A 12,971-nucleotide genomic window follows, 5' to 3' on the forward strand; every position below is an offset into this window, starting at 1 on the left:
ATCTTAAAAACCATGACAGGTTCCCAATAACCCAACACAACCCTGCAGTCCTCCTATCAGCTGCTGCCATGTGGTAGGAGACTGATGGTCTGTTAACAAATCCAAAGAGACTCCACTGTGTTCATCCTGAACAAGGAAAACTTTAACTAGACATCTCAGCAGAAAGCCCTGAGGGACTAGAAAAGGTAGAGCAGAACATTTAGAAGAAAAATATCTGATCTGAATCCTGGAGGATAATCTGAGATCTACCATCTGGGAAGACATTGATTTTCCAGAAAGACAACACCACCAAGCATCCAGAGAAGCTGAACCAAAGTGGTTCAAAGACAAGGGGGATGATCTGGAGTGGCCTAGTCAAAGCCCAGATCTATCTCAGGCTGTGAATCTATGGCCTGTTAAAAGCTGCTCACCTCTGATCCCTGAAAAACCTGACAGAGCTGTCTTTGTTTGCAACTCTTGTCAAAAACACCAGAATTTATTGACCATCATTTCATTTATAAGGTGGTGAAATAAACAAGGGGAGTGAATACTTTTTATTTTCATCGGGAATGATGCTCTGTTCTGCACAGGCTGCACCTCCATCATGGAGCAACCATCCTCCTCCTTTCTGATCCAAACTGTTCAATGATTCAGCAAAGCCTCTGATGTCTGCTTTCTCTCAGCAGCTCAATCAGACTGAATCCTGACAAACCAGAGGTGGAGCAGCCTGTGAGGCCCTCTAGTGGATGTTGTGGAGTACTGCAGGTTCTTGTACAGAGTTCTGCTGTTTCCTGTCACTGTGGGCTGCACAGCACAGTAGTACACAGCAGAGTCTGTCACTGCAGCAGAGGAGATCAGCAGGTCCATCTGGGTTTTATCTTCACTCACTTTAAAGGACAGACCAGGAACCGGCTGAGATATTTCTCTTCCTGTTCCTGAGTGAGAGATCAGGAACTCTGGAGGTTTTCCTTGATATTGTCGATACCAGAAGAAATAATCATCTATAGCTCCTTGCTTGGAGTATCTGTAGGACAGAGTAACAGAGCTGCCTTCTAGACCGGACTCTTCATCTTTGACTGCTGTCAGTTCTTTACAGCCGACTCCTAAAAGAAAAGAGAAATGTCAGATTATTATCAGATAAATCTTTAGATGGTAAGATAAGATAAGATAAGCTTTATTGATCTCACAGTGGAGAAATTCACTTGTCCCATCGGCTCAATAGTCAAAAGTCAGAAGAAGGTGTCAAAGTAGGTAAGTAGATGGAGTTAAATCTAAAACCACTTCCACTAAATAATTTCCTAAAGACTGAATCTGACCTGTTAGAAGTGAGGCAACGATCAGAGAAAGTCCATAATAGTCCATGATGAGCAGAGTTGATGTTGGTGTGGTGAACTGGGTTGAATGTGGAAGTTTGTGTCTCTTCTATAGTTCAGTAACAGCTCAGCTCCTCCCTGAAGCTCCTCTTCCTCCTGCTTAACAGCCTCACAGCTTCTTCTGGTTTCTGGAGGAAATAAAGTTTTTATGTCAATGGAGAAAGTTAAATAATATAAATCCCAATAAGGAGCTGGTTTGAACTCTTAATTATACAGATAAACTGAAAAATCTGTTTGGTGCCTCTTAACTGGTGCCTGCATGGATCAGGCATAATGTTATGACCACCAAAATGTGAAGGTAAATAGCGTTGATGATCTTTGGATCATGGTACCTCTTAGTGCAGCAAGTGAACAAATCTAGATTCTAGTTTAGGCAATAAAAGCTGGAAAATGGGCAGCAAATTGATCTGAGGGTGTAGGAAAGAAATCAAACTGTGATGGTCAGAATATTAGCAGAACAACAGGTGATGTGGGCTTTTCTTGGGTCTGCATAGGTCAGGATCCATCAGTGGTCCAACAGAGGAACAGAGCTGAATAGGTAAATGGGTCAAAGGAGGTCAAATTTATTGATGGACACGAGAGAGAAGGCTGGTCAGTTTGGTCTGATCCACCAGACAAGCTAACGTAGTTCAGACTGCTGATTCTGATAGAAATCTACCAGAATACCCAGGGCATCCCAGTTTGTGTCCATGGTGATCAGTCAGAGACCAAGAGTGGCAGTCTGTGGGGGTCGAACCCGGAACCTTGTAGTCTCTCCAGGACACAAGCAACCTGCTCTCTAACTACTAGGTCATCCCCCCCTCCCCTTCTCTGAGTTTCCATCAGACCTATGAACTGTGAGCAGAAGGATGTTTAGTCCAGATCTTCCCACCCTGGAACATGAATACAGAAGGTTTTTCCTTCAGGATGGGAGGAAAAGAGCTGATATGACTGACAGACATTGTGTTTGATCCATATTATCATGTTGGAGCAACTGATCAGGGAGTCCCAAAGATGACAATTTTTTGTTGAAGTCAAGAGTTTCACCATGTTGATGTGCCTCTAATTTGTTGGAAACATTTTCTTTCAGGGGTTTGTTTGTTTGTTTGTTTCCTCACAGAGTCGCCATGACAGATGGAGGAACCATGGAGAGGAAGAAAACTGATGAAGAGAAGCAAGTAAGGAGGAGAGGAAGGTCAGGAATTATGGAGGTCTTTCTCACAGGTGGCCTGCTCATCTAAAAAGCTCAAAGGTGTTGCTCTATGTAAATATGGCGCTGGCAGATCTCAAAGATTATTTAAGGACATGTTAAACCTGCTGTCCATCGTATTTACAGACAGAACACAAAGGGGAGTTAAAGATAAAGTGATCTAACTGCTGTTTCTGTTAATGCTGAAACTAGACTTTAAAAACTCCTGGAAGTCCACTCACCTTTAAAAGGTTCTTGTTGTTTTCCTTATTCCTTTTCAGTTGATTTGAGTCTGCTAGCCCACGATGGTTATATTTGTTTCCATGACCAAAAGAGATAAATGCAGATATTGAAATAGAAAAAGTTAGAAATATTAAAGTTGGAAATGAATAAAGTTCAAGAAGAGAAATGAAGTTACATTGTTAATGTTAAACTAGGGCATTAACAAGTAACGGAATGGCTCTGCATGACTGGAAGTGACAGAAAATACCTCCAGCTAGATTTGAGAGCATAAAGAATCAATTTCTGAGAGACTTCTCTGGGAACGCTCAGTCTGGTTTTTCTATGGATGTTTCTGGTTGTCTGGCTTCATGTTGCTTTCAGAGCAGACACAGTGGTAATTGGCTGCTTGTAACAAACGTTAACTTGGGTTCAGGAGCAAGGTCACTTCTCTTCCCCACCTCTAACTACCCAGCAGTGTATTTATACTCAGTTCACCTAACATTCTCAGTCTGTCACATTCTCTCACCTGATCCCTTTTCATCCCTTCACCCTCATTCTCAGTTCCTCATCCTTTTATTCTCGTCTCTTTGATGCAGGTTCATCTGGGAGGTACTAAGTGGACTCGACAATAAGCCGTTACTGAGTCTCATCCTCCTGAGCCTTCAGGCAATTCTTCCCAGATGATCCAATCCTCTCTTCCCCTTCAATTCAATTCAATTCAATTTTATTTATACAGCGCCAATTCATGAAACATGTCATCTCGAGGCACTTTACAAAGTCAAAATCAGTCAGAATATACAGATTGGTCAAAAATGTCCTATATAAGGGAACCAGTTGATTGCATCAAAGTCCCGACAAGCAGCATTCACTCCTGGGGAACCGTAGAGCCACAGGGAGAGTCATCTGCATTGTACATGGCTTTGCAGCAATCCCTCATACTGAGCATGCATGAAGCGACAGTGGGAAGAAAAACTCCCCATTAACGGGAAGGAAAACCTCAGGCAGAACCAGGCTCAGTATGAACGGTCATCTGCCTCGACCGACTGGGGTTACAGAAGACAGAACAGAGATACAACAAGAGAGACAAAAAAGCACAGAAGCACACATTGATCTAGTAATCTGTTCTACATTAGATGGAAGTAGCGGGTGAGCCGTCTTCTCTGGATGATGTCACAGTTAACAGAACGCCAGACCAGGTGTACCTACTATGAAGAAAAAGAGAGAGAGCAAAAAGTTAAAAGCTGAAATGACGACAGTCATTTCAATGTAATACAATGCAAAACTGGAGAACAGTAGAAATCAGTAGAGTGAGAAAATTACACCCTGATGTCCTCCAGCAGCCTAAGCCTATCACAGCACAACTATAGAGATAGTTCTCTTCATCCATCTCCATCTCTAAGCCAACATAATGTTCATGTGCTGCACAAGGTGCTCTTTTTTTCAGCTAGAGCACCTGGCCCCCAAAATGTCTGTGCACACCTCTGTCCCTGGATGATCCTATCCTCTCTTCCTCTTCATCCTCAACCCCTTCCTTCAATGAATCTTTAATCTCATCTTTGTGGCTCGGTCCTTGCTTGTCAAAATCATTCTGTGTTTTCAATTCAATTCAATTCAATTTTATTTATATAGCGCCAAATCATGAAACATGTCATCTCAAGGCACTTTACAAAGTCAAGTTCAATCATATTATACAGATTGGGTCAGATTATACAGATTGGTCAAAAATGTCCTATATAAGGAAACCAGTTGGTTGCATCAAAGTCCCGACAAGCAGCATTCACTCCTGGGGAACCGTAGAGCCACAGGAAGAGTCATCTGCATTGTACATGGCTTTGCTGCAATCCCTCATACTGAGCAAGCATGAAGCGACAGTGGGAAGAAAAACCACCCATTAACGGGAAAAAAAACCTCCGGCAGAACCGGGCTCAGTATGAACGGTCATCTGCCTCGACCGACTGGGGTTACAGAAGACAGAGCAGAGACACAACAAGAGAGACAAAAAAGCACAGAAGCACACATTGATCTAGTAATCTGTTCTACATTAGATGGTAGTAGCGGGTGAGCCGTCTTCTCTGGATGATGTCACAGTTAACAGAACGCCAGACCAGGTGTACCTACTATGAAGAGAAAAGAGAGAGAACAGAAAGTTAAAGCAGAAATGACAACACATAATGCATAATTGAAGAACAGTAGAACTCAATATAGTGAGAAAATTAGATCCTGATATACTCCAGTAACCTAAGCCTATAGCAGTAAAACTATAAATGTGGCTGAGAGTAACATGAGTCACTAGTTATAATTTTTGTCAAAAAGAAAAGTTTTAAGATTAGTCTTAAAAGTAGACAGGGTGTCTGCCTCACGGACCAAAACTGGGAGTTGGTTCCACAGGAGAGGAGCCTGATAGCTAAAGGATCTGCCTCCCATTCTACTTTTAGAGACTCTAGGAACCACCAGCAGACCTGCAGTCTGAGAGCGAAGTGCTCTGTTAGGAACATACGGGGTAATCAGAGCTCTGATATATGATGGAGCTTGATTATTAAGGGCTTTATACGTTAGAAGAAGAATTTTAAATTCTATTCTTGATTTAACAGGAAGCCAATGAAGGGAAGCTAAAATTGGAGAAATATGATCCCTCTTGTTGATTTTCATCAGAACTCTTGCTGCAGCATTTTGGATCAGCTGAAGGCTTTGAACTGCATTTTGTGGACTTCCTGATAGTAAAGAATTACAATAGTCCAGCCTTGAAGTAACAAATGCATGGACCAGTTTTTCAGCATTACTGGTAAGATTATAACTGTAACAACTGGCTTTTTCATAACGACTTGGAAGCAACAAACACAGTAGAAGGAATACACAAGAAACTGATTATTGATTTAATTAATGAGAAAAGGCTCTGGTCATGGACTGTGTGGAGAGAGAAGGAGGAGGGCACTGGTAAACCGCTGGCTAGTGAAACTGAGAGCAGATGTTGACGGACGGATGGATGGATGGATGGATGGATGGATGGATGGATGGATGGAAGGATGGATGGATGGATGGATGGATGGATGGATGGATGGATGGATGATGGATGGATGGATGGATGGATGATGGATGGATGGATGGATGATGGATGGATGGATGGATGGATGGATGGATGGATGGAAGGATGGATGGATGGATGGATGGATGGATGGATGGATGGATGGATGGATGGATGATGGATGGATGGATGGAAGGATGGATGGATGGATGGATGGATGGATGATGGATGGATGGATGGATGGATGGATGGATGGATGGATGGATGGATGGATGGATGATGGATGATGGATGGATGGATGGATGGATGGATGGATGGATGATGGATGGATGGATGGATGGATGGATGGATGGATGATGGATGGATGGATGGATGGAAGGATGGATGGATGGATGGATGGATGGATGGATGGACAGTCTCGATGGAACAGGATGCTGGGGGAGGAGGAGCACCGGCCCGGTCAGACATCCAGGAAGACTCAGGGGATTCTGACTTGCCAGAGAATCAGGATGGAGAGAACAAGCAGTGGAGTGGTAATAAGCGAGCTGGATCAGAGAACCAGGACACAGTGACTCAGAAGTAGGAGGACAGGAAGTGAGCAGGAACAGGAATGGATCCATGGAATAATAAGTCAGGATCAGTGAGCAGTAATAACACAAAGACGAGAACAACCAGGAGCTGAGATGAGGTCAGGTACCGCTAAGGAGAGGTAATGCTCTGACTTCTTCCAGATGTCTCCAGCCGCCTTAAATAATCCTAACCAGCAGTAGATTGGGAACACCTACTAGCTGGTGTCCTCCTGTCGCGCTCTGCAGGAAACAGGTAAGAAGAACATACACACCATGGCTGACCTGACCCACATACCTGACATTAGCTGCATTACCGCTGTGGAACTTTTAAAATGTGCGTCCAACGATGCTATCTCTCAAGCTGCTCAGATTCTTTAAGCACGTCTTAACACAGAGACAGAGAACAATAATGCTGCAGCAGATAATAGTTCCACCTATTCAATCAGCTCAGCAGAGACACGTTGGATCTCTTCAGAATAAAGCTCCTCAAATCATTTCAGCGTTTCCCTGCAGTTTGTTGCAGAGCAGCAACTCTCACAGACATCAATTATTGTAGCAGGTGGATCAGTGGAGTTCAGACCTCACCTCATCAGCCCAAATGGACACAAGATGGTGAGCTATAATCACACTTATTATATGTACCGCTTTTTTCTGACTATAAAACGGACTTAAAATCTTTACATTTTCTCAAAAATTGATGGTGTGCCTTATAATCCGATAAGGGTTAATGTATTATTACCATTGTACTCACTGACTGATTTGATGCAGTACAATGTGCTCAAAAGATGAAAGTATTTCTTCTTTTATGAAAGTTGTGATGATGACTATGTACGCATGTATGTATCACAGGTGTACAAATCATTTGAGATGTTTGTTTCAGTGGAATACAGTTTTAGAGATTAGGAAGTCTTCAAAAGGAACATTTAAAATAATGTATATTCGCTCTCTTGACAATATATACTCTATAAAATAATTTCCTTTTGCTAATGATCTGACTTTAGGAATCTGGGTGTGCAGCTGTTCTAACTGTGATCAAAACTGTGCCTAAAATGCTATAAAAAACTGTAAAGTTTTTTAGATAAGCTGCACGTCGTGTTCCTGCAGCCTGATTTATGAGGCCCTCTAGTGGATGTTGTGGAGTACTGCAGGTTCTTGTACAGAGTTCTGCTGTTTCCTGTCACTGTGGGCTGCAGAGCACAGTAGTACACAGCAGAGTCTGTCACTGCAGCAGAGGAGATCAGCAGATGAAACTTCTTTGATTGTGTCTCATGTTTCAAAGACAACCTTCCTTCTGTGTCTGAATATCCTGAGACGACCAGCTGTGGAGATGAACTGGACGTCTGTCGGTACCAGAGGAGAAGGTTTACAGTTCCTGAATAGTTGCAGGAGAGCGTCACGTTGTCTCCTTCCAAACCCAGCAGATCATCTTTCATTTGTGTCAGTAAATCCTCAGAGGATCCTGAAAACAACACAGATGGATTTCAGCAGAACCTTTGGACTTGACTTCTCTACCTTTAATCTTAGTTTAGTCTTCTAAAGGTGAACAAACTCAAAGCTCCCAATGCTTTCACGTCTACCGTCTCCTTTTCCACCTGCCTACATCTTTAGATGACTGACCTGGTTGAAAGGAGATGATCGTCATCCAGAGGAACAGCAGGAACATCATTTTCTCTGGTAGAGACTGAAGAACAGAGAGAACACAGCAGCTCTTCAGCTCCAACACAGCTTTTCAGAATGAAGCTCCTCCTCTGCCTGAGCTCTGGTTCTATTCACTCTGTGGCTGTCTTCAAGTCCACCAGCTTCCTCTGTAGCTCCTGTTTCAGAGAGGATCAGATGTTTGCTTGTTCTAAAATATGACCGACATCAGAGAAACAAAAGGCTCTGGAAGATAAATGAGAGCATATTTAAGGAATTCCTCTAGAACTCCTCTAGAGTTTCTCTAAAAAGTCCTGATCAGATGAACCCACACAGATGATACAGCACACTGCTGAACCTGAGCTCAGATGTTTCCTCAGAGCTTCAGGTTGGATGTCCACCTGGGAATTTAAACACCTGAGTTGATCAGTCCTGTGGAAATATGTGGAAGGAGATGTGAAGGAGAACCCCCCCCCCCTGTACCTGAGTCAGACATTTGCAGAGGAACACATGGTGGACTCCTGGGAGGAGGATCATGTGTCTGTCCATATTGTCAGACAACATCTGTAGGATGTTGAAAACGCGTACAAAATTGGAGTGATAATAACAGGATTTCTGCTTCTGGAGATGATGTTTACCTGGAGTATCGAGGAATTCCAAAAACGTCAGCAATTGCTTCGGCCCATATCAAGGCTACCTGCTCTATCTGAGGGGTATATCGTGCTACTAACACTCAGATGGAGTCAGCAGAACTGCAGGCCAGCTGTGGTTCCTGAACTCGCTGGTGGGATGGAATAGATCTTGAAGAAATTAGAAGCTCAGCTTTGGCAGAATGACTACAAATTTGGCTGCTTGGATTTGTGATTTGAGAGGCACTAGCAAGACTTTAAGGCAGACACAAAAAAGAGTCTGCCTACGCTAAAACAATTGCTATCCGAACTGGCCTTCCTATGTCTGCCCTAGAAGATCGGCTGTCTTAATTTCCCCTGGATGTGATGTAGTTGGGGCTGGCACTCCTGCTCTCCCTGGAATATGGGGCAGGAAGAATGGAGGGCACGGTGTGGGGAGGCAGCACCTCCGTGTTCATGGGGTGGGCTCTGGTTTGCTGGCCCGTTCGGTTCATGTTGGCCCCATCTCTGGGTGGATGGACTGTGGATCATCTAGGCTGGGATTGGGGTGGGGGTTTGGGCCAGAGTATGGATCAGGTAGGTTGGCTTCTGGGGACTGTTGGGTTTGGATGGTGAACCCCCGATCCTGATGATTGGGTTCACCTCCCAGCTCTGGGGTTTGCATACCCCTCTGGGGTGCCTGTACCTGGACCTAGGAGTAGAGGATGTGTGTGGCAACAACATGCATGTGTACAACATCCTTTTTTCAATGTATGGTTAAGAGTGTTTGCATGTGGGGGCACGGGGGGGGAGGTACATGTGTCCATTGAATTTGAAATAATCATAGAACAATATATATATATGCATATATATCTATTTATATATATATATAGATATATATATATATAGATATATATATATAATATATATATATATATATATATATATATATATATTTATATATATATGCATATATATATATATCTATTTATATATATATGCATATATATATATATATATATATATATATATATATATATATATATATATATATATATATATATATATATATATATATATCAAGCCAAGCCCTGTGGTGGAAGCAATAATGCTCCACTTGTGAAGGTAAAATCTGTTGGGTTGTCTTTGGGATTAAGACAGATATTTTTAATACTTCATTGCCAGGCAGGAGACGTAAAAAAAGAATAAAGACAAAGTAAATTCTGATGCAGGAATTGATCACATTTTGTTCAGTCAAAAGGAGTAAGATAGGATTATTTTTTGACGTGCTTTAATTATAGGTGAAAATTATTTACTTCAAATAGGCATCAACGAGAGACAAAAAACTTCAATGCTGAACTAAAGCACTCATGAGAAATGTAGAACATGAGGAGATAAAAAAAACTTACAAATAGTAAGAATAAAACTAAGTAAGTCGCAGAATACTCCAACAACTTTCAATATTTAATTCAATTTTTTGATTTAACAAGAGTCAAACAGACTCTTCAGCACCAAGGTCAGCGCCACTGCAGAATAGTCAGACAGACAGTTTATCACAGATTTTCAGACCGTCTCCTAATTTAACTTCAACTCACCTCTAATGTGAGATAGAAGCAAAAAGAGGTAAAGCAACATGTCTGTGGAGCTCTGAAAGCCACACAGCAGATGAACAATGTTCCTCCACTGCAGGAGGAAGACATAATGTCATTGGAGGAGCTGAAGTTCAGTGGGCGGGGCCACTTCTACTCAACCAATCAAAGAGTTTCCTGCTTCCACAGCAGCTCTGTCTCTGATCTTTACTGCTTCATGTCTCTGTTGTCTTTGTCATCAGTCCAAGGACTCAACAATCAGTGGTTGAACAGTGTGTGAGGCCCTCTAGTGGATGTTGTGGAGTACTGCATGTTCTTGTACAGAGTTCTGCTGTTTCCTGTCACTGTGGGCTTCACAGCACAGTAGTACACAGCAGAGTCTGTCACTGCAGCAGAGGAGATCAGCAGGTCCATCTGGGTTTTATCTTCACTCACTTTAAAGGACAGGCCAGGAACCGGCTGAGATATTTCTCCTCCTGTTCCTGTGTGAGAGATCAGGAACTCTGGAGGTTTTCCTGGATTTTGTCGATACCAGAAGAAATAATCAGTGCCAACTGCTTGTTCGGAGTATCTGTAGGACAGAGTAACAGAGCTGCCTTCTAGACTGGACTCTTCATCTTTGACTGCTTTCAGTTCTTTACAGCCGACTCCTAAAGGAAGAGAGAAATGTCAGATTATCATCAGAAAAATCTTTAGATGAAGTTAAATCTAAATCCACTTTCACAAAATCATTTCCTAAAGACTGAATCTGACCTGTTAGAAGTGAGGCAACGATCAGAGAAAGTCCATAGTAGTCCATGATGAGCAGAGTTGATGTTGGTGTGGTGAACTGGGTTGAATGTGGAAGTTTGTGTCTCTTCTATAGTTCAGTAACAGCTCAGCTCCTCCCTGAAGCTCTCAGCTCCTCTTCCTCCTGCTTAACAGCCTCACAGCTTCTTCTGGTTTCTGGTGGAAACAAAGTTTTTATTTCAGTGGAGTAAATGAAATATTATAAATAAATATAAATATATAAATATTATACAGCCCAATAATGCAGTGGTTTGAACTCTTATTTATTTTTTTCCCCCTATTGGCCATCGGCGGCGCCCCCCGAGGCAGCGGCTGTGCGTACAGCTCTGACCAACTCTCGACAGTTAACTCCTAGTCCTGTCGTACTAGCGTAAAACAGGACTAGGAGCTGCACTCTATCAGGAACAGGAAGGAAGGCTGAGAGTGATTGCTTATGCAAGCTGAGGCCTGTCGCAGAGTGAAAGCCACTACCCAGCCCACAAACTGGAATTTTTGGCATTAAAATGGAGTGTTGCCGACAAGTTCCAGGATTACCTGTATGGAGCCACATTTACCGTTGTGACAGATAGTAATCCCTTAACCTCCATACTCATCTCCGCCAAGCTGGATGCTACTGGTCACCGCTGGTTAGCTGCACTCTCTACATACTCGTTTAAATTCCTGTATTTTGGAAACAAAATATAGATGCAGACGCACTTTCCTGACATCCTCACCAGTGTCTTGATGAATCACCTAAAGATCATGAGCTCATACAACAATTCCTGAAAAATTCAATCCAATTTTATTTATATAGCGCCAATTCATTAAACATGTCATCTCAAGGCACCTTACAAAGTCAAAATCAATCAGATTATACAGATTGGGTCAAATTATACAGATTGGTCAAAAAAAAATTCCTATATTCTATCCACCCGGGCCCCACAGCAACCCCCCGCCAAGACCCTGGACCCGGTGGCCCGCTCCTCCTCCAGGCCCCAGACTCTGTGCTGCAATCGAAGAACGGGGGTGTGGAAAAGACCCCAATCCTCCCTACGCCCGCTCTGATGTTGTGTTGTTGCATGTTGTGCTCAAGTGTGTTTAAAACTGGGAGCACCGAAGGGAATGCCCGGCACTGTCCACCCCCCTCTGGAAGGTAGCTGGTGCCAGCGCACCCCCTCCAGCAACTTGCCTGAACCCTCAATTTCTAAATGGGAGAGGAGGTGAAGGGATCCATTCGAGGCGAGGCTCACACAACATAAGCCCACTCCAGACCTCTTCAACCCCCCCCCCCCCCCCCCCCCATACCATGGCCTACATGTATGTGCGTTGTGAAAATGTTTGGAGTGAAAGTGTCTAAAATGCATGATAATGATAATAACATGTGTGGCAGCGTGATGGAGCAGGCAGAGGGAGGAGTCCGGGGATGGGGAGAAAAGGACTGGGGAGCCTACTGCAGTCCCAGGGAGCCAGCTCCCCTACTGACTCCAACAAGCACCCCTGCTCCGAAAGCCCACCCGGAGAAGGGGGCCCCGCCAGCGGCATCACCATAGCCCGGGGGCCAGGGAGAGGCGTAAGGGCCCGTGAGCCAACCACCCACCAGGACCAACACCTCCAACCCCCCCCCACCCCCCCCAGCCCACCCACCAAGCCTCCTGGCTTTCCCCCCAAAAAAAATAATAAATAAATAAAATGGGGGACGAGCCATCCACAACCCCACCCCCCAGGTGAAACCCGCACCGGGAGACGGCACGAACCAGGACCAAGACAGGGGGGCGGACACAAAGCCCACTGAAACGTCCACATCCACACACACACACACACATCCCACTCGTAGATGTAACCCCTCCCCAACACTAACATTCAAACAACTCACCATACATACAACAATAGATATCCAGGCTGGGTTAGTCCCTACTCCTCCTCCCTTTCCTCCCACCCGTAGCAGAGTGCCAACCCAAAAAGAAAGGCCCCCCAGCACACCAGAGGCCCCGTGCAGGGGCAGACACCCGGGCGCGCGCTGGCCCAGATCCTAAGCGGC

The 12,971-nt window shown here is 43.9% G+C and overlaps 2 gene segments (V, D, J or C); both read right to left on the reverse strand.

The window, feature by feature from the left end:
• Positions 1 to 638: 638 nt before the first annotated feature.
• Positions 639 to 1,433, reverse strand: LOC118559125. The segment is given in 2 exon segments: positions 639 to 1,082; positions 1,296 to 1,433. Coding segments are annotated over 2 exon segments (462 nt in total).
• An 8,990-nt stretch (positions 1,434 to 10,423) lies between these two features.
• Positions 10,424 to 10,967, reverse strand: LOC118559121. The segment is given in 2 exon segments: positions 10,424 to 10,815; positions 10,919 to 10,967. Coding segments are annotated over 2 exon segments (438 nt in total).
• Positions 10,968 to 12,971: the final 2,004 nt, after the last annotated feature.

Source organism: Fundulus heteroclitus, unplaced genomic scaffold (genome assembly GCF_011125445.2).
Source record: "Fundulus heteroclitus isolate FHET01 unplaced genomic scaffold, MU-UCD_Fhet_4.1 scaffold_230, whole genome shotgun sequence".
Lineage (NCBI taxonomy): Eukaryota > Metazoa > Chordata > Actinopteri > Cyprinodontiformes > Fundulidae > Fundulus > Fundulus heteroclitus.